Source organism: Penicillium bovifimosum (genome assembly GCF_028826915.1).
Source record: "Penicillium bovifimosum strain IBT 22155 chromosome Unknown utg000002l_segment0_segment0, whole genome shotgun sequence".
NCBI classification, from domain to species: domain Eukaryota; kingdom Fungi; phylum Ascomycota; class Eurotiomycetes; order Eurotiales; family Aspergillaceae; genus Penicillium; species Penicillium bovifimosum.
The window spans coordinates 2516839-2536155 of NW_026622711.1; the positions used below are offsets into that span (position 1 = coordinate 2516839).

At 48.6% G+C, this 19317-nt stretch overlaps 7 protein-coding genes across 7 annotated transcripts; 4 read left to right on the forward strand and 3 right to left on the reverse strand.

The window, feature by feature from the left end:
- Nucleotides 1-1813: 1813 nt before the first annotated feature.
- N7515_002141 (uncharacterized protein) lies at nt 1814-2383 on the forward strand (the record flags this gene model as incomplete). The annotated part of the gene is made up of 1 exon (XM_056662885.1): nt 1814-2383. One exon carries the CDS (start codon nt 1814-1816, stop codon nt 2381-2383), a length of 570 nt encoding a protein of 189 aa, XP_056524998.1.
- Nucleotides 2384-4113: 1730 nt separating this feature from the next.
- Nucleotides 4114-6181, reverse strand: N7515_002142 (uncharacterized protein; the record flags this gene model as incomplete). The annotated part of the gene is made up of 6 exons (XM_056662886.1): nt 4114-4751; nt 4814-5151; nt 5224-5327; nt 5379-5627; nt 5691-5934; nt 6000-6181. 6 exons carry the CDS (start codon nt 6179-6181, stop codon nt 4114-4116), a joined length of 1755 nt encoding a protein of 584 aa, XP_056524999.1.
- Nucleotides 6182-7601: 1420 nt separating this feature from the next.
- On the forward strand, nt 7602-8402 carry N7515_002143 (6-phosphogluconolactonase; the record flags this gene model as incomplete). The annotated part of the gene is made up of 1 exon (XM_056662887.1): nt 7602-8402. The coding sequence occupies one exon, from the start codon at nt 7602-7604 to the stop codon at nt 8400-8402; it is 801 nt and encodes a 266-aa protein (XP_056525000.1).
- A 2081-nt stretch (nt 8403-10483) lies between these two features.
- Nucleotides 10484-11166, reverse strand: N7515_002144 (MARVEL domain-containing protein; the record flags this gene model as incomplete). The annotated part of the gene is made up of 4 exons (XM_056662888.1): nt 10484-10613; nt 10663-10788; nt 10847-10959; nt 11017-11166. Coding segments are annotated over 4 exons (519 nt in total), but the record flags the coding sequence as incomplete, so codon positions are not given.
- Nucleotides 11167-11593: 427 nt separating this feature from the next.
- On the reverse strand, nt 11594-12444 carry N7515_002145 (uncharacterized protein; the record flags this gene model as incomplete). The annotated part of the gene is made up of 3 exons (XM_056662889.1): nt 11594-11938; nt 11991-12246; nt 12407-12444. The coding sequence occupies 3 exons, from the start codon at nt 12442-12444 to the stop codon at nt 11594-11596; spliced, it is 639 nt and encodes a 212-aa protein (XP_056525002.1).
- Nucleotides 12445-13030: 586 nt separating this feature from the next.
- Nucleotides 13031-14729, forward strand: N7515_002146 (uncharacterized protein; the record flags this gene model as incomplete). The annotated part of the gene is made up of 2 exons (XM_056662890.1): nt 13031-13078; nt 13191-14729. The coding sequence occupies 2 exons, from the start codon at nt 13031-13033 to the stop codon at nt 14727-14729; spliced, it is 1587 nt and encodes a 528-aa protein (XP_056525003.1).
- Nucleotides 14730-15311: 582 nt separating this feature from the next.
- Nucleotides 15312-18725, forward strand: N7515_002147 (WD repeat-containing protein; the record flags this gene model as incomplete). Its single annotated transcript, XM_056662891.1, has 5 exons — nt 15312-15469; nt 15564-18166; nt 18218-18474; nt 18536-18658; nt 18717-18725. The coding sequence occupies 5 exons, from the start codon at nt 15312-15314 to the stop codon at nt 18723-18725; spliced, it is 3150 nt and encodes a 1049-aa protein (XP_056525004.1).
- Between the last annotated feature and the right edge of the window lie 592 nt (nt 18726-19317).

The window sequence follows — 19317 nt, forward strand, 5'->3', positions numbered from 1 at the left end:
TTGGTTGTATGTGCGCCGCTACCTTTACTGGAACCTGGCTGGATTTACGAGGCTTGCGCATCCGCAGCAGCAACCTTGGGTTGGAAGACACCTGTCAGGAGCGTAGGGCTCCTCCACCTGGTATCGAAGAGTTTTCATTGTGCTCCACTTTTGTCGGATCCCTTTTGCTCCGAGGTCAGGGGTATATAAACCCCCCTGAATCCCTCGAATAGATAGTCAGGAATCATATCATGGTTTTCTCATCCCTTCCTTTTCTCTCCTCTATGAGGGCAGCCTTTAGCTAGCGCTGTCCTCCGTATCTATACAGCGCTTCGTATCGCTGTCCCCTTCATGCTTTCATTGCCTCATTTCTAGGCTGTTAACACCGCTCTCGCTTTCAGCCAGCTCTTGCAGCTTTTCTGGATTAAATGGTCTCTTGTTTCTCGTACTACGTCTTGAAACTCCACCAGTGGTTGAGGAAGACATAGCTCAGTATATCTGAGGATGTTCTCCGAAATGGATTAATAGATATTCTTGAGACGGATGAAGAGTCTCCCTAATTTATAGTTCCAAGCTTTTGGTAGACTATATTGCTTGCTTGTTTGTTGTTGGTCCTTCCCCCCATCCTTCCACCACCACCGACAGAAGATGGATGCTTTTACCATTAGCTATCCTCGACTCCGCGACCGAGCTTTTACGATATATCTGATCAAGTAGTGTATCGCAACGGACAAAGTCCGGGTCGCGCGTGAATGGCACAGTTGACAAAGGGCTGGGCGGAGTTCTGGTCGCTCTAGAGGGAAGCGGCAATTAGTCAGTCGGCCATGACCTGTTGGGTTCCGTTCCTCTGACTTACCCTGAGGCAGATGAAACTCTGCATTGATCGAGCCACGGTTATCTCCAACCTGAAGCCCATGGTTATTGCCATGGAATGATATCGATTCCATGATCAAATAACCGTCCGTTTAGTTTACGACAAGGGCCGTTATCTGACTCTCAACCAAAGGAGAAGGCCCTCAGGTTCACATCAGGTGACTCTGCGGCGCTAGGACAGGGAATCAGATTAGCGGACAGCCCAAATCGAGCCTTCTGTGATAACCAGCCAGATACTTCCATATAAGAGCGCGCTTTGACATTATCACTCTACAGCAGCTGTCTCAAATGCGCAGTATAAGCAATACAAGGTCACAATCTGGTTGTTGCTATGGTCGAGCTAGCTAGCACAGGATTCTCCGGTCCTTGCAACTGCCATGTTTTGAGGTCCACAGCTTCATGCAGACTGAGAAAATGATCTCACTTTTGTGCGCTGTGCCAAAGCTGCATTAATGATGGTTGATCTCATTAGCGATAAAGGTATATTCGCCCCACTAAAAAGTACGTGGCAAAAGGTTCCCCTTGCCGTGCGGCGCACGGAGCAGGACCCCCTCCTTCCCTCAGTATAATCAGTATAAAAGCCTTTCATGCTCCTGACTCCACCAAAATCTGACATCCCTTCAAGAAAAAAAAATCGTTTCTTTACCAAATGGCCACCGAAAATACCTGTTCAGCGTGTAGCTGGTCACCAACACGCCAAGAGGCATGTCGTTACCAGAGTCACGTGAATCTTTTCTACGGTGTCAGTAATCGAGGGGTGTGGTCTTTAGGCTCAAACTTGATCTTGAAAGAACGGTCTACTGAGCCACCCAATTTCGAAGTCCCCAATATCAGGTTTTTGGCATCAAAAACCTCAATTCCTATACCTCGAATCATCGAAGAATGGCAGGAAGACGACGGGGCATATTTTCTCCTTACCAAACGGATTCGAGGTCAACCATTGAGCGAAATTTGGCCAAAGATGACATCGGCCGACAAAGAACGCGTCGCAAAACAGACCGCTGAGTATTTGATGCAGCTTCATGAGCTTCGCTCGGACCGAGTGGAAAGCATCGGTGGGCAACCAATCTATTCAGCCTTTCTTTTTCCGAATGGATACGGCATTGGTCACGGGCCGTTTTCATCTGACGATGAACTATGGGCTGAGATGTCGTTGGCCTTGAATCAAGTGCCGGAGCAAGTTCTTTCGAAATTGCGTCAGCGGATGCCAACTGCGGCTCCCTATACCTTTACTCACGGCGATCTGACCAACGTCAATATCATTGTCGAGAATGGTAACCTGGCAGGGATTCTGGACTGGGAATCTTCGGCATTTTTCCCTGTTTGGTGGGAATTTACTTGTGCAGGAATTGGTTTGGGGCAAGACGATAAAGAATGGAAAGACTTGCTTCGCAAACACCTGCCGGATCATACTGAGGCCCGCAATTTTTGGTTGGATTTCTTTGCATTACGCAACTATCCCAAGTTGAATGAGAGAGGACTGGCATTTCTAAAGGAATGTGGTTCGAGTTTGTCACAGAAAGAAACATGAGAATCGAAGAGAGCTATCGCTTGATTCCACAAATTGTCACAGGAAAAGTAATGAGTGGCACTGTCTCGGGCAAAACGCAGGCTTCAAGATAGCTTCCTTTTCATGGTATTTTCATACCAACTTGCTCGCAAGCAATGGCAGTCATCTAGTATTTATGAGATTAGAATTTGAAGCTCTGCCGAGATCTTATCGAGACGCACCATTTCCAAAACAATAGATTGCTACTCCGTTCCTGGGAGTTCGGTACCGCAGAACTCGCAGGTATCTCTCCCAGTCATGTTGCCTTTCTTGCAACTTTGATTTGGACAATTCATATTCGACGACGGTACGAGATCAGGATCCTCAATAGTAGTATGGGCTTTCTGACCTGGCGGTTTGTGGCAAGAGGATGTGTAGCAAGAGTTATGACAGTAATAGTAGAGAGACGTTATCTGGCAAAGAATTTTCAGCGACTTTATAACCTTGCCTCTCTTCGTTATCTCATTTCGCGCAAGATCTTGAGGGGTAACGGACTGGATGATAGTATAAAGCGGGGCATTAAACACCAAACCAACTAAAATTGGACGAACGAGCGTCACCAGTTTGATTGGAAGACAGGACATCTTCAAAGGGCCTGAGCTGCGACTGATGCAAGCGACTGATGGCAGCGCCCGAGTCTAGAAAGGCCAGAGAGGATCCATAAGCTGACATAGACGGGGACGCCGAGAAGCAGTGAAGCGATCGAACACGAGACTGCGCCATGTTTGGTGGCATATGCGGAGTCATCTCCTGGGACCAGTAATAAAATGAGTACTTAGGAATGAATAGCTGATGATGCACGGTTCCCTTTCTCTAAGCGCTTTAGCCTACATTGCTCATGGGAATTTAAGGTGCATGAGAAAAAGCGTCACTCAGTAGTCAGTCTCAAATTTAGGGCATTGGGAGGATTTATCCAACGAATTCAAACACCCCAAGGGCATTGTAGGACTCGCAAGGCCTGTCTGTACAGAACGAACACTAAGATACCTCTAAAACCCTTCATCCTATTTGCCAAATGGGGAAAAAATCACTACCTGCATGGACGCGATGACTGTGCAATTGTGGTGGATGCCACGAGACAAGAGATAATCAGTTCCCAATTGGTGATGTTGAACGAAAAGGATTCTACCCATCACAGCAGCAGATTCAACCCAGGTAGTAACTTCTTTGGTCCCATCACACCGTCAATTATCAAAGATGCGTGGAAGCAGCTTCTTGAATAGACCTGCTTGACATCCCCCCAACATACGTCTAGGTCCTAGATCTGAAGTAATTAGCTGACTGATGTTTGCAGATCCCGCAGTGATAGTGAAATTTCCAACCAATAGCGTTTACTTCCTACCCAATGGAAAAACTACAACTATTTTCTGCTTAGAGGTATCCGATAGGTGGTTTTGGCTTTGAAATGGTTTCTTTCTCGCACCTTGAGCCACGGATTTGCCTCACAGAGGAACGTGCGGCTAATCGCGGCGCTAGTACGTGCCCCTGATTCGTACATAAGATACCATGCAGAATGCATCTTAGCCCGGCTCGTTTGGGTGTGCATTGACGCCTTATGCGAACAGGGATCTTAGGGAAACTTTTGGTGAAATGTTTCCCTAAGATCCCTGTCTCCAACTCTTAGCCCAGCTCGTTTACGTACTAGGTGCATTAGCGCATTATGCAAACAGGAATTCTAACAAATTCTCCCATCGAATGGTTCAAAACCTCTGTCAAACATTTACAGGACAGAGACCCTGAGCTGGGCTTTCATTTGGGAGGTATACCACATCAAAATCACGGACACACTGCGTCTGTAGATCTTGGACAAAAAGAAGTTTTTCGTCAAAAGAAAGCTCTTTGGTGCAGGACATGGCTGTTGCGATTCGCGCAACCTCGGGCATAATCAACATTTGAGCGCGTGTGCAAATGTCATTTTCCAAGTGCGCCGGCTCTTCCTTTCCCCGGTTGATGATTTTCTGGTCTCTTTTCTCCCGTACCCACCGATTTTGATATTGCTTGAGCGCAGAAAGACGATGTCGAACTAGCGCCTTCCTGTATTCCAGCTGCTCGTGCTTGAGGGAGTTCGCATCGTGACTTCGCTCAAACGAGTCGATCCGATCTCTCATTCTTACCATGTCTGGTTTTTCAAGAATACTTTTCTTGACTTCTGCTGGCAATTCGCTCGGCAAGCCGCGCTCATAAAATTGGACGTAGCCTTGGAAGTACTCAATGTGATCAGATTGGTCCGCCTCGTCGAGAACAGCTGACACTGTATCTATAGAGGGGCAGTGGGCTTGATAATGCTCTGGAAAAGTGTCTGGTCCCTGGTGTGCCATGATTTGAGACACAGGTGCAGAACCATGCCTTCCTATAACAAACTTTAGTACTGTGGCCTCTTTCGGGGTTTCTTTCGTGGTTGCAGGGACTGACTTTCGACTTTTTTCCCTAGATTTCGTCGAATGCAGTGGATGGTTGCCAGTTCACCCAAGTATCCCGCAGCGGCGAAGATTTGGCGTAAGCAGGAACAAAACTTTTGCTTCGTCAAAGGAGTCTCTTGGGGTCCATCTGCCGTGGCATGTCTGAGGACTGGCTTTTCCAAGTACTCATCTTTCCATCGCAATGGAATTTCTCCATTTGAGAGATCGAATTGTGCTAGATCGTCCACAGTGTTGACCCGAAAGAGAGCACCGTGTGCTAGTACGAGGGAGAGAAGAAGGTAGCCTGAAGCAAATTGCGGTCTGTTGCTGTCCCGGATACCAATCCCGAATCTAGAATATTTATTAGCAAAGGAAATGTCCCAGTATACCCAAAAAGCATGCCACTGGGCTCTTTCCACTCACACAGTGTATTGTGGACATCGGTTATTCTTGAGCCAGACCTGTTTGACCCGCCATCCCACCGCCCAAGGGGCCGTGGTTGAAGGAAATAGTACCAAGTCAATATGCTGGAATAGAGGTTAGTAGTAGACGACGTCGCTGGAGTAAAGAAACCCTACTTTGTATCGAAGACCTCTTTCATGTTTGTCCTTGCTGGAAGGAATGAAAGATCCGACTCTTGCTCCAGTAAAGAGATACAGTTGAAGAGCAAACAAGATGACCACTTTGAGCAACCCAGGGATAAAAGTTTGATGATCTGTCTGCCACAAAGACGAGACCGTTCTCAGGAAATCATGTTTTGTGAATTTTAGCTTCTCTTTCTTTTGGTTCACTATTGTGCCTTCCGCCGTCAGGGTTTTTTTTATCCACTATCTTGAAATTAGTATGGCTGTAAGGATTAGGTCTCAGGAGGGAAGTGACGATAGACACACCGATTTTATTTCTTTTCGATCATCTGGGATGATTTTAGTCTTTGTAATTTCTTCAAATCCACCAAAGAACCGCTCGGCACACGCCTCTACGGTTCTTACCGTTGGTCGTCCATTCTCGTTTAGTCGGCCTTGAATAGAACCAATGTACCAGCGGATAAATTCCTTGATCATCTCGTGACTTGGGGCTGGGCAACCAAACGAGGTCTTGTAGTATTCAAATCCATTCTCTGGGTCTGCAGTAAAACTAAGGAGGAGTCAGCGTTGCTCATGAATGAGAAGGATTGCCACTTCAGATGCGCCTTAACTTACTTCAGCCAAAGATCCAAGTTTTGTCGATGTAAGTTGTTGGTCTCGGCAAGTCTTTTGTCTTTCTCCCGAATTGAATCCTCCTGTCTGCGAGCTCCAGGAACATAACCGTTTATTTCCCGTTGTAGACGACGTCTCTCCTTTGCGATCTCATCGCGCTCAGCAAAAAAGTCTTTTCTGCCCATAATCAAGTGCGATGCCACAAGGGGGCAGGTATTCAGGGCAAATGAGCCCGGTATTGGTTCAACGTATTAAGAATAGGCGCCGAAAGCGTAGGCATGTGAATGATTAACATGCTAGGGCTGGGACATGGTTTGCTTTTATATTTGAGATTTCGAGCTCGAGCCACGATGAGAATTCAGAAAGAACTCTTGACCGCAGCATCATGAAACAGAGGAAGCCCTCCACTTTCTCCTGTGCCCCATGAGCATGACGTATCTCCTTCTTGATGAGATGGGCAGGGTTCAGAAAATGAGGGCTGGTGCGATGCTATCTACGAACTAAGAATCACAGTATAAACGACCCTGTGGGGCGGTTCCATTAAAGGTATAGTCTGCGGTGGTCTGAGTGATCAGATTTGCTCACTGATTGGACACAGAGTGTCACTGAGTAATCAGTGAGCATCCAATGAGCATCAACATAATATCAGTCATCATGCACGTGACTGTTCTGAGCTCATCACTGACTCTGAGCTTGTGCTGATATCTACTCTGGGAGCCTGAGTGTGAGCACCTTCATTAAAGCGGCGGCAGCCCAAATAGGAAATCCCCACCTGCCAGGGAAAATCCGGTACATATAGGTACATACTATTAACCATACGGTCCATACCCGTATCTGTACTCCGTAGGTACTCTCACCTCCAATCACACCGGAAGATACAAATTATATTCAGAAAATGAGCACTTCAAGAATAGATTCATGTACAACATAGAAACGACGATGTCCTGATAATCTCGGGTACAACGTATCACGAAGCACATGCATACTTGATGTATGAAGCGGATGCAGTGCCGTTCGCAAAACCCGATTTGGAGCATCTTGACACTTATTCTTTCGAGCCGTATACTTAGCATATCACATGTAGTATCATTATGGGTCTTCTTGGTCTAAGATGTTTCCTAACACATTCGTATCTACATGGATGTCGCGTGCTAATACTCGATCTTATCGTGAATCCAGGCGGGATGCCGTCATGGCGAGATTGAATGATGCAGCTGGCCCAATTAGGATAGTTTCATCGACCTACTGTGTAGACTGCCTCCGATGCACAGAGCAGGAGATAAGAAGGTCGAATAAGGTGTGGCGAAAAGGATTATCCGGTTAAACACAGTCAACGGGGAATCCACCGAAATCCCGTGATCATAGTCCAAGTCGATAAGAATTGATAGCGACGTCATCTTCCTCCCAATCCGGCGGTCTCTCTTTTTCAGACTGTGAACTTGCTTGGCAAAATACTACTACGTACATCTCTACGATCTAGTCTGTCAATTAGCTATTCCTTATACTTTTCAAGAGCTGCAGCCGAGCGTTCTGTCACCACCCCTGCCCCGCCAAAACATTTATCTCCTGCCCCTCACTTAACACTTTCTCCCCACCACACACATCATGGCGTCCGCACACCCCAATCTCTACAGCTTCCCCGACGCCGAATCCCTGGCTGGACAATTGCGAACCTACGTCCTCCGCTGCCAGAACGCCGCCCTCGCCCGCCATGACACCTTCCGTGTCGCGGTCTCCGGCGGCTCCCTGCCCGGCCTCCTAGCCAAAGCCCTCCTCGCTTCTGACGACGGCACCCCCGAAGATATCCCCCACTTCTCTAAATGGGACATCTTCTTTGCCGACGAGCGCGCTGTACCACTCAATCACGAGGATAGCAACTACCGCCTGCTGAACGACGAGCTCATCTCCAAGATCCCCTCCGAACTCGGCACACCGGTCGTCCACCCGATCGACGAGAAGCACGTCGGAGATGAGGATCCCCAGGAACTGGCCGATCTCTACCAAGAAGAGCTGATGCGCGTATTTGCCGGCAAGGACAGCGTCAAGTTGCCCGTCTTCGACCTCATCCTGCTGGGCTGTGGACCCGACGGCCATACCTGCTCGCTCTTCCCTGGCCACGCTTTGCTCCGCGAGAAGGACGCTTGGGTCGCTGCTGAGAGTAACTCGCCCAAGCCTCCGCCTAAGCGCATTACCCTGACCCTGCCTGTTGTCACCCACGCTGTCAGCATTGCCTTTGTAGCAACTGGTTCGGGCAAGCAGGGGATTCTCAAGCAGATCTTTGATCTTGAGGAGGGTGCTAGCCTGCCTTCTGCGCTGGTCAACCAAGGTGCTGGTGATAAGGTTACTTGGTTCACTGATCACCAGGCAGTGGACGGTGTCTCGTTCCCTCGTCGTGGAAGTCTTTGAGACCTGAGGTTTCTATGCACTTTGAGATTTTGATAGCGGCGATAGAGCTTTCCACCCCACCTGGTAGCCTTATGTTGGCCTTACGGGGCCATTAAATTATCGGTTGCGATAGAAAAGTTGGGACTTTGTTTGATTTTTGTTGTAGGAAGGCTGGCGGCTTGATGCAGGAGACCAAAGTGAATTATAGGATTCATACTTTTCCCCATCATTCTTGCCCATTATCATACCTCGTGTGAATCGTGAAAATGTACATGAAGTCGCTTGAGTAAAGTATCCATGGATGTGTTTCCCATAACTTTATTGCTCTAAGGGTCCTGGCTTGATACCTACACAGGTCTCATAGCAGACTGTAAGCAGCAGATTTAGAACCTTGGAATTTAGTGGCCTACGCTCTGGGATCTTTTGATACTGATAACTATGCGGTTTGGCGGCTGTTCGTCCACGGGTCGTGGACCACATTGGCCATGATGCGAACGGGTCAATCGTTCACGGCGCCCCATTTCATGGGCAGCCATTTGGGCTCGCCAGTGGTCACATCAAATATGAACAGATCCCTGTGAAATGGCAGAAAGGATATCGTATTCTCTGCGTGCAGGAGTGGGATGTCTTTGCTGGCAACCTCTTCACCGCGGCTGATGAGAATGCCATGTTCAAATTTGGGCAGTGGACAGCACCGTCGTGACCTCTCATCATCTTCGCCGGGTAGTCTGTATACTGCGCCTCGTCAATGCCTCAGACACAGATCGTTCCATCGTGACAGCCGCTGATTAGAGTGCCACGATCTGTGTCTGAGGCCTTGACGAAGCCCAGTATACAGACTACCCGGCGAAGATGATGAGAGATCACGACGGTGCTGCCCACTGCCTCAAATGTGAAGATGGCATCCTCATCAGCGGCGGTGAAGATTAGGTAGTCCGGTGCTGTGATCTCCAGACAGGTATATGCACGCAGGTGCTACCAGGCTATTGGTTACCAATCCATTGCGTATGCTTGGACTGGTCCAATATCGTCGCTCAACCCTCTTCACAGCCGTCTGGTCGTCACAGCGAGCCCCTGTTGAAGGCGGTAGCGGTGCCTCACTTCTTCCTTTTCCGTTCTTTCTTTTCCTTCTACTGTACATCCAGGAATTATAGTAGTACATGTCACTATCATTACCAGGGGCTTTAGCGACCCCCCAGACCTCCAGCCTCAGTTGCTGGACGTTAGCTACATCCACTTTTCTTAAACGCCAGTCTCAGTCCGTAGGTTACCACCTAGTTATGGTTGAGTATCTCAGCAATATGTTGACGCTGCTATCTAGTAACTATAGGGATATGTCAGTTATTGCTCACACTCGACGTTTCAGTGTAGCAGACTACGCTTGCACTGTTTCATTTCTCGCTCCCCAGTCTCCGATTAAAACTGGTCTTGGGAAGGGGGGAAGGGAGCGCTTACTGAGTGCAGATCTTGGAAGCCACTATCATACTATGTAAATATGAGTTTGATGTGTAGAAGGTAGAAGAAGAAGGGATAACTACTAACTACACAGTAGAATAGAGATATAGATTCTCGGGATGTGATTGGTGGAGGAGCGGGGCACTATTTCTGCCATCGAAGACGTCTTAAATCACGTGAGTCTCGGATTTTTTTCTTGGGACCCGTAACTTTAAAGTTTAAGTACAGAGATTTAGATCAAGTGACCCACAAGCCCCTTCTTCCCCTTATGATATCAGATATGGTGTACCTATGGATAGATGCTTCGCTACCATGGTAGTATCAAACCTTAGCTGTAACCCCGGAATAATCACGCGGATTTGGCTATGTCCTCTCAATTATGTAGATGTGTCTAACAGAATATGGACTTGCTTCACATACACGGTACGAGAAATATCAAAGAGTCAATACTGCTCGCCCTTATAATACTGTGTAGATCAACAACCTCTCCCTACCCAACTGTACCTGAGTCTATATGGTCTTTACCACTCAAACAGTTCGTACTGCCCTCCGTTTTCGGTACTGAGGTATTAAGCTCCCGAGCTCAGGAACTAAGTACCCCAGAAACCAAAATTTCCGAGTCGCATGGGTTTGACGCTACCTCACCACCAAATCATCCACGCGCAAGTTCCCGGCAATGCGTTCTCCCCCTCCATTTGCTGTACGGGTTGTACGGTTTTGGGTTTGGCACGATAGAGAAACAAGATTTCCAAAGCAAGGCCGATGAGAGAAGTGAAGCTGTCTTGAATCAGTCCAGCACAGAAACAAGCAATTCCACGTCACTCACAAGACAATAAAGCTGAATGCTTCTGCAGCATAGCTTCGTGAGCAGGTAACCTCTCCGTTCCATCGGTGCCTGTGGCAGTTTCTCCGGTTGAAATTGAGGGCCAAGAAAACGAACGATATAAGCCACCTAGAGATGGAAGTTAGAAGAATTGTTAGAATGGATGAATTGATCCTTGTGTGCTTACAAGTATGACAAGATTCCGTCTAGGAGTATCAGAGGAATTATATGCCACCTATAATGACGGGTCATGCAGCTTATAAGTGGAGCCACCACGAGAACGACTACAGTAATTGTAGCCTGGTTTTGTTAGTATTTGAGAGTAATTGGCAGGTGCAGCTTTGATAGATGACATACAACAATAAGTGAATAGATCACCGTGAGGGTCTTTGTCCCTCGTACGGCCCAAGCTGTGATTCCAAGGACAATGATCGCACTGATGATTTGGATAGCGCGAGCAAACCAACTGGCGAGTCCAACAGTATGGCCGAAGTAGCTTCTTTCCATTGTGAATTTGTAAGATGATAATTGGGTAAGTTTGGTAAACTGAACGATATGGTTGAGAGACCTTTTATAGGTAAAAAAAGAATGTTATTCCGAAACTGATATTTATTGCCGCATACGACACAATCAGAGTCTATGATCTCACCACTCCCCAAAATCAATATTTTCTATTCTCTCTACCAAAGATAGAACTCTACCAAAGATAGAAGAGAATTTCGGTGAAAGTCCGAATAGCACATTCTGAGAAAAAAAATTTAGTAAAGAGCTGTGACCTACGAATGCGAATATCTCAAAATGTTATGATGTGTTCGGGCCGCCCCGGTAGTCGCTACTGAATAAAAGCAAAAGCGAAAGTGAAAATAAAGAAAAGGACAAAGCAATTCTGGACTCATCCGTGGCTTGTCCTTCAGGGCAGCAGCATAACAATGATTTAGAGACTGTTCATAGCAAGAATTGCGTCACGGACATCAGCTCCAAGCACAGTTCCAGCATCAGCGTCGCGAGTGGAGGTATCACCGGAGTCAAAAGTCTTTCCTTGAACAAGGTATTCAGGGAGTTCCGACCCCAACACACTACGGGCTAATGTAACCAGGGTTGACCCATTAAGGTACTCGCCGGTGCATGGCCAAAAACGCGTGGCTTCAACCTTTTTCGCAACAGCGTCACTAGCACCTCGGCCCTTTGCATTCAGGTACGCAAGCATGAAACAGAAGTACAAATACCGCGGTCGAGGACGATTGTCGGAAAGGAACGTCAGTGGCATATCGTCAATATCCTATTATATCATTAGTATGATACTCAAATCTAGCTTTTGCAGTAGTACTAACTTTCAGTTTCATATAGAATCCACCCGAGCTGGAGGCACAGATGACGTTCTCGTTCTTTGATTCGTCCAAGACAACACACCTCCATTTAGTTGGACTTTGCATGATGCCGGGCATAGGCACAATCGCGATGGCACCTTGGTCGAAGAGCAGCTTAATGGTGCCTGCCAGTGTGATGCCTGATTTGTATGAGTCAGTCAATTCCTTGGCCACAAATAGAACATCCTTACCATTACGAGGGTCACCAACAACCCCATCGCTAACTCCGAATAGGTGGCAGACAGGTTAGATGTCATACCCCCAGTAAGCCAATGATCGGTACTTGCCAGGTGGTGAGGTTTAAGTTGTGGGAGTCCGACCTAGAAATCCAGTGGAATCAGAATCAACATATATTTCATGATCCAGTACCTACCGCGCACCTAACCCAATCGAATATCAACCTGTCGTTTAGATTCATATTGGGTAGTAGTAATACGCATTAGTACTATGATATACGCGTTGCAGCTACAGAATACATAGCGAGCTTCCTGTCCCGATACGAAATTGCATTCAATCGTAGTTATGGCATAGGGTTGTGATTGTTCATTGACTTACATGAGCTACTCGATCTTGTTGAATATAGAGATTCATCAGATGGCAGTTGACATGCAACGGTTCTATAGTGTAGTGGTTATCACTCTGGTTTTTGAAACTACCCGTCCGGGCAGTTTAAAAAATACCAGAAACCCCGGTTCGAACCCGGGTAGGACCTTTCTATTTTGTCTCTCTTTTTTTTTTTTTCAAAACCATTTCGAATGCATTGAGCCGAGCTTGCTTCATCTTTTGTCTATCGACGTGCCTGTTGCAAAGCCGTGAAAGGACCTGAAATTGCCAAATGGCGTAGCTACAATACTCAGAATCAGGCACAGCAGAGTGGGTGCTTAGGCTTCCGAAGATCACTGGACAACACCTCCCCAAACGTTGTGTCAACAAGGACCCCTGTTTACTAACCTCAACTACCTCAACGCATGATGCCGAATTCTACTTCATGACACTGCATGATCATGCCCATTCCAACACGCTCGGCTTCGCTGCGCGAGCCCCGTAAACATGTCAGTACCCCGTTTGTTTAACCCCTGTCAAGCTCTCCACAACTGTCGCATAGCCCAGTGTGCCACCGTCCATCCATAAAGCCACGGAAGCTCGCAATACTAATTAACCCAGACTTCCAACATAGCCCGACCAACCACAAAGCCCTCCACCACAGCAACCACCACGGCCGGCCCGAGCAGGGAATCCACCCGAGAAACGAAAGACAACAGCCGCCAGCCATCAGATTCCTCGCCGGTCGAGGGTGTGTCTTCGAAAGACAATGGCCTCATTGCCCGAGGAAAAACTTTACTTCCCCAGCGCAGTATCCCTGGTCAAGACAATGGGCGTGGAACGGGTCAGGTGCGGTTTCAGCCACCCGGCAGCAAGCCGAACACACGCAGAGACGCGTCACCGACAAGACAGCAGGAACGATTGCCGACCAAGAAACAAGTACAACCGGCGCCCAAATCCACGAAGCCCGGGGTGACACCCAGCCGCCGTCAAAGCTTAATGCGATCTGGCACCTTGAATCCTGTAGTGAAGACGACAGTCCCTTTGTCCCAGAGGTCAGCGTCCTCGTTCACCCCGCCCTCGCCACGCAAGCAGGCGGGCAGACAATCTCCCACCCAGACCGCTACTCTCAGACGACCGCCTTCCCCTAAGAAATCCGAGATGCTACCTCCACCACGTCCTACACGGTCCGCTTCCATGAGACAACCTGTCAGTGCCGGCAAGGGACCGCCGGCGGTGGCCAGGACCCATACACGACATAAGAGTCAGCTTGTGCAGAGCGCAAAACAGGCTGAACCGACTCCGGCGACGGGACAACGTCCCCGACTACTACCCACATACCAACGGCCCTCCTCCCCCAAGAAATTCTCTAAGCCCCCAACACCTACCCCTGGAACCAACGCTCAGTCTAGCAATCTGTTAATCCCTTCGTCTTGGCCGGACATTGCGGCATTACAGACAGAACTCCTTCAGCTCAGTCTTTTCCACTCGAATTCGTTGCAAAGACACACTCATTGGAAGTCTGATACAGAGTCATGCCTGCGCAAAAAGTACGACGATATCGCCGGCCAATACCGCTCAGTGCTGGCAGATGAAACCCAGCGGCAGTATAAACTGAATATACAGGCCCTGGAGCTCTGGCTCTCTAGTTGTCATGGACATCCCTGTCAGCATGATTTCTCCGATCAGGTCCAAATTCTATCAGGGATTCTGCAAGATGTCTCAGATATGATCTCTGGAGTCGGGGGTGGAGAGTATTCTCGGACTGTGGAGATATTCGAAAACTGGCTTAACCAGGCGGAGCTCGTTCGTCATGGCCGGGTGTCGGGGGATGTAGACATTGACATCTTCATTGACCCTCTGACTCGGGGCTGGCAGGAGTCATTGCATGCTTTAATCGTTAAACTAGAACTATGTGCGCGCCAGCTGCAAGTCCTCGATATCCCAGCCTTCGAGGGTCTGGAACAGTCCGCCCTTGCCAGGGCGTCTAAGAAATTGGCCGAACTGATCCAGTTCATGTTGCAGGAGATCCGGGCCATACGAACATTGGAGGCAGAAATAGTCCGATCAGAAAGAGATTCTGTCAGCCTTGTTGCAACGCGGCTGGCAGGTCCTACGAGGGAAATACGGGCTCCCCGAGTAGGAGTATGGAGAAGCTAGTTTACTGATCTGGTATCTTATGGTTCATTCAGATAACTACAAGGCGGCATCGCTAATGCTTAGCTGTAACTATTATGTGGAAGTAGAGGCCATGCGAACAACATTGTACTTTTCGAGATCATTTCTATTTATTCCGTTGGAACTGAACCTGTATTAGTAACTGCAGTACTTCAACTCAAGTAACTCGCGCTTAAGCAAAGCTTGTATGGTACCTGGCCCGAGGTAACTAGCTGAGTCACCGCGTTATCTCCATCCGGAGTGGTCTGGAACTTGGAGATATCGCGAGTTTGGACGTTTCTCCCTCAACATTTTCTTTATCTTTCTCTCACTTCGACTTTTACTTATTCATTTACTCCCCTTCACCAAACATCCTCAAGAAATCATCTGATTATTAAACCCACCAGCCAGTGAATCGAAAGCTACCTACAGTATCAGCTCTCTTCCTGACGTCATCTACAGCAGCTTCATTTGACAAAAGCAACCCGCAAAGAGACGGTCTGCACCTGATCATTGCCCTTCGAGATGATCGCCGATCATTACTAGCGAAGTATCTTGGCTCTTTCACCAATTGATCTAGCGACCATGCCAGGCTCAGTCTACGATCGCCTTTGGCGCCGGGAATGCGGGGAACTGTCGCCGTACGCCGGCATTCGGGGCATTTACGGATCCAAGGAATGGGTTAATGACCTCGACATTGTGAATGAACTCGGCGGTCATACAGGATGTGTCAATGCTCTCAGGTACGTCTGCACCCGCTAGGTCGACAGCTTTAGTCTTGCCAAACTGGCCAACACTTCTGCCACTTGATTCATCATCATGCTAACTGTCTTATAGTTGGTCGAAATCTGGGAATCTTTTGGCCTCCGGCTCCGACGATACGCACCTCAACATCTACTCCTACCAACCCGAATCCTCCGATGCTCCATTCGCTCTCAGCACCACCGTCCTCACCGGCCATAGGGCCAACATCTTCTCCGTCAAGTTCATGCCGCACTCGAATGATGGCACTTTGATCACCTGCGCCGGCGATTCTCAAGTGCGCGTCTTCGATATTGAATACTCAAGTGGGAACAGGAGCGATGATGCGACTACGGCATTTGCTGCGTCCACTCGGAATCGGCGCTTCAACGAATTCTTCATTGGCGCACGGTTTCTGAGTGATGGCAATACCAATGCCAGGATATACAAAAGCCATGCCGACCGCGTGAAGCGCATAGTCACCGAGTCGTCGCCTTTCCTCTTCCTCACTTGCTCTGAGGATGGCGAGGTACGTCAGTGGGATTTGCGGCTACCATCTAGTGCATACCCTTCGCCACGGGGTGGGCAGGGCTTCATGGCACACCGTCCAGGCCTGCAGCATGACGATTCCAATGTGCCACCACCTCTCATCTCTTACAAGCCGTATAGCTTGGACCTCAACACGATCTCCTGTTCTCCGAGCCAGCCGCATTACATTGCCTTGGGCGGAGCTCACCTCCATTGCTTTTTGCATGATAGGCGGATGCTTGGCCGGGACACTTCCGCTGCGAGTGGCAGTGCTTCTCCAAGCGCGTCAAGCCTCGATGACGAGCAGATGAGCAAGGCGACACGATGCGTGCGACGATTTGCGCCGGGGGGCAGAAATCGCATGAAACATATTGTTGATGGACACATTACCGCGTGTAAAATCAGCGATGCAAATCCCGACGAAATCGTTGTCAGCTGGTCTGGTGATCACATCTACAGTTTCGATTTGATTCGCACCCCAGATTCCCGAGAGACCCGGACGGAAAACCGAGCCACACTCAAGGGCAAAAAAGGACAGGCTCGCCGCAGCTCACGGAGCCGAAAGCGGAAGCGCCAGAAGCCCGCAACACCCTCATCGCAAGGAAGCGGTGCTCGACACCATTCCCGCCGTCGTTCAGAGGAGCCAGACACATTCAGAATCGAGTATGAGAATGGCGAGTCAGAAGAGATTCAAGTACCCGCCCTCTCAGATACCGATCGAATGCTGGAACAGGCCAGGTATTCTGTGCTCACTGAGGCCCAGAGGTTGAGCATGGATATCGCAAAAGCTCTGGTAAATCTTCGAAGGACCCTGTTCTCCTTAGAAAGAACAGTTCGCGAGGCTGCCCTGAAGCTCTGCTCCACGTATCTGCCGAAGATGGACGAGGTTATGCGTCAGTGGAGCTATCCCATGAACCCGTCCCAGGAGACTGTTGCGTTCCAGCAGTCGCTTCGCCGTAATCGGCAATCATCCTGGAGGTTTGTCCAAGCTGCTGGTACCCTTTCTCGTGCCTTGATCGACCCAACGCCAGATTCGGAAGAAACAAGCTTCCTGATGATCAAGCCTGCACCAGGCGAAGAAGACCCGGTTGAACCAGAAGCTTTGTTTGGCTATGAATTTCTACGAGCAATTCTGCTCTGGCTTGAGGGCGGCAGGCAACGTCTTCTAGAGGGATTCCAACGTCACAATGCTCCTCGGAGATTACACAGCCGGTACCCGATACCCGATGAATCTGACGAAGATGCCATCGAAACTATCCTTGTACCCTATATTATGGAGATGGCCCGTAACACTCCGATCTTGAATGTGGATGCCAACAGATTCGAGCATGATAGTACGAGGATATTGTTCCAGACCCAACAGGCCGCCGTAACTGCTTTCGGTAATGCCGTGCGATTGCCTTTGGAAGATCTTGATGGTGCAGCTGCCAGGTTCGACAGGCATCGTGCTTCTAGTGCGTCCTCACAAGTCCGCTCTTTAGATCGTGCCTCCACAAAGAGGTTTTGGATTCTACGAGTGGGCAGAGGATTATTGATGGAGGCAGGACGTGGAGTCAACTACAGCTTCGTTGACAATGCTTTCGGTGGACTGCAGGCTATAATGGACGAAGGCGACAGTGGCAATGAGGAAGAGAGTGAACAAGCTGATATTGATCCCAGTGTGGAGGAGGAAAGCATCGAACATGTCAGGATGTCTAGGGCGGGTAGTTCGGCATCTAGGCAGGATGATTCTCAGCCTGGAAGTTCCCAAGTCGATGGAACGTCTTCGGAAAATAATGATCCTGATACCCACGAGGACGGCAGCGATGACAACGAGGCAGAAGACTCGACCGATGATGAGGACGAACACCTTGATCAGCTTAATGATTTGACTTCGTCCGAGGACGAAGATACTGAGGAGTCTGATTCCGATGAGATTCTCCCCCGGAGATATGCCATCCGAAAGGCGCGACATTCAAATGTCGAGGGCGATGCACCTTGCGTACCTCATATGCGAAGCTATCGTGGCCATTGTAACGTCAAAACTGTCAAGGATGTCAACTACTTCGGACTCGATGACGAGTACGTGGTCAGTGGCAGTGATTCTGGTCATATCTTCATATGGGAGCGCAAAACATCAAACCTGGTTAATATCCTGGAGGCTGACAGTGAGGTGGTCAATGTTGTCCAAGGTAAGTTTTGTTTCACCGACTATAAAGACGCCGACTGACATTGTGACCTAGGTCATCCCTACGAGCCAATGATCGCAGCTTCTGGAATCGACAACACCATCAAGATTTTCTCCTCGGACCGGAACGCCCAAGAGGATGCTCGCAACGGTGTGAATATTCTCGATCCCGACAATCCATCCAACGTCCTTGGTCCAAACGCATCTCGCGTCGGTGGTCTTGAGAGCCGCAAGCGGATCCATGATAGCTACCGTATCATGAGCCAGAATGACGTTGAGCGTCGTGGGGGTGTGAACGAGGCACATATAACTGTGCGTTACATGTTCCAGCTTTACTAGTAGCTTCACAATTATTTGCTGACCTTTTACACAGCGGGGCATGCTCGAGCGCCTAGCTGCCAACCTGAGGGCCCGAGAGGGCGGAATTGGGACTGGAATCGAGGGCATTGCCGCTGGTGGTGAAAACCAGACTATTGTTATCGATGATAATTGCACGGTATGTCTGATTCTATTTCTAGGCTTTCACGATGAGCATAGCACTGACTATTTGGCAGGTGATGTGATGGTTGGGCAGCTGGGGGCTTCGAGTTGTGCATTGCACCGGGCTAGGCTATCATTCATTTGTATTCCATGGCATCTCTGAGGTGTATAAATGCATCGGAAGGAGCAAGAAGGAAGCGCCTGGATTCTTTTCTTGTTGACTACATCGCCACTCATACCATACAAAAATCCATTCGTGGAGGCTTGTATGTTTGTACTTGTACGTATCCACTCTCGGACTGAATAGCCCCCTAGTTATGCTTGATACATTTGACCTTGCATGGTGATTTTTTGATTCGAGTAAACAAATCCCGACCTGGGCGGACTTCGTAAAAGATAGACTTATTAGTCTAGACAATGACATGGCTGCATGGCATATTTCCTCCTGCTAGAAAGCGACATGGAAGAAGAGCAAGAGGAAAATATTTGAAATGTTCACGTGATCATCCTTATCGTCCAAAATTTGCGATAAGAAAAAAAGAACTTGAACATCGTCGATCTACAGAGGGGCAGAATATAAACTTCATCTATAGATACGACAGAATTCTTCATATTGTGTCAATGCTATAGACACATATATTGGAGTTTAAAGCCTGACATCCTCGCCACTGCACT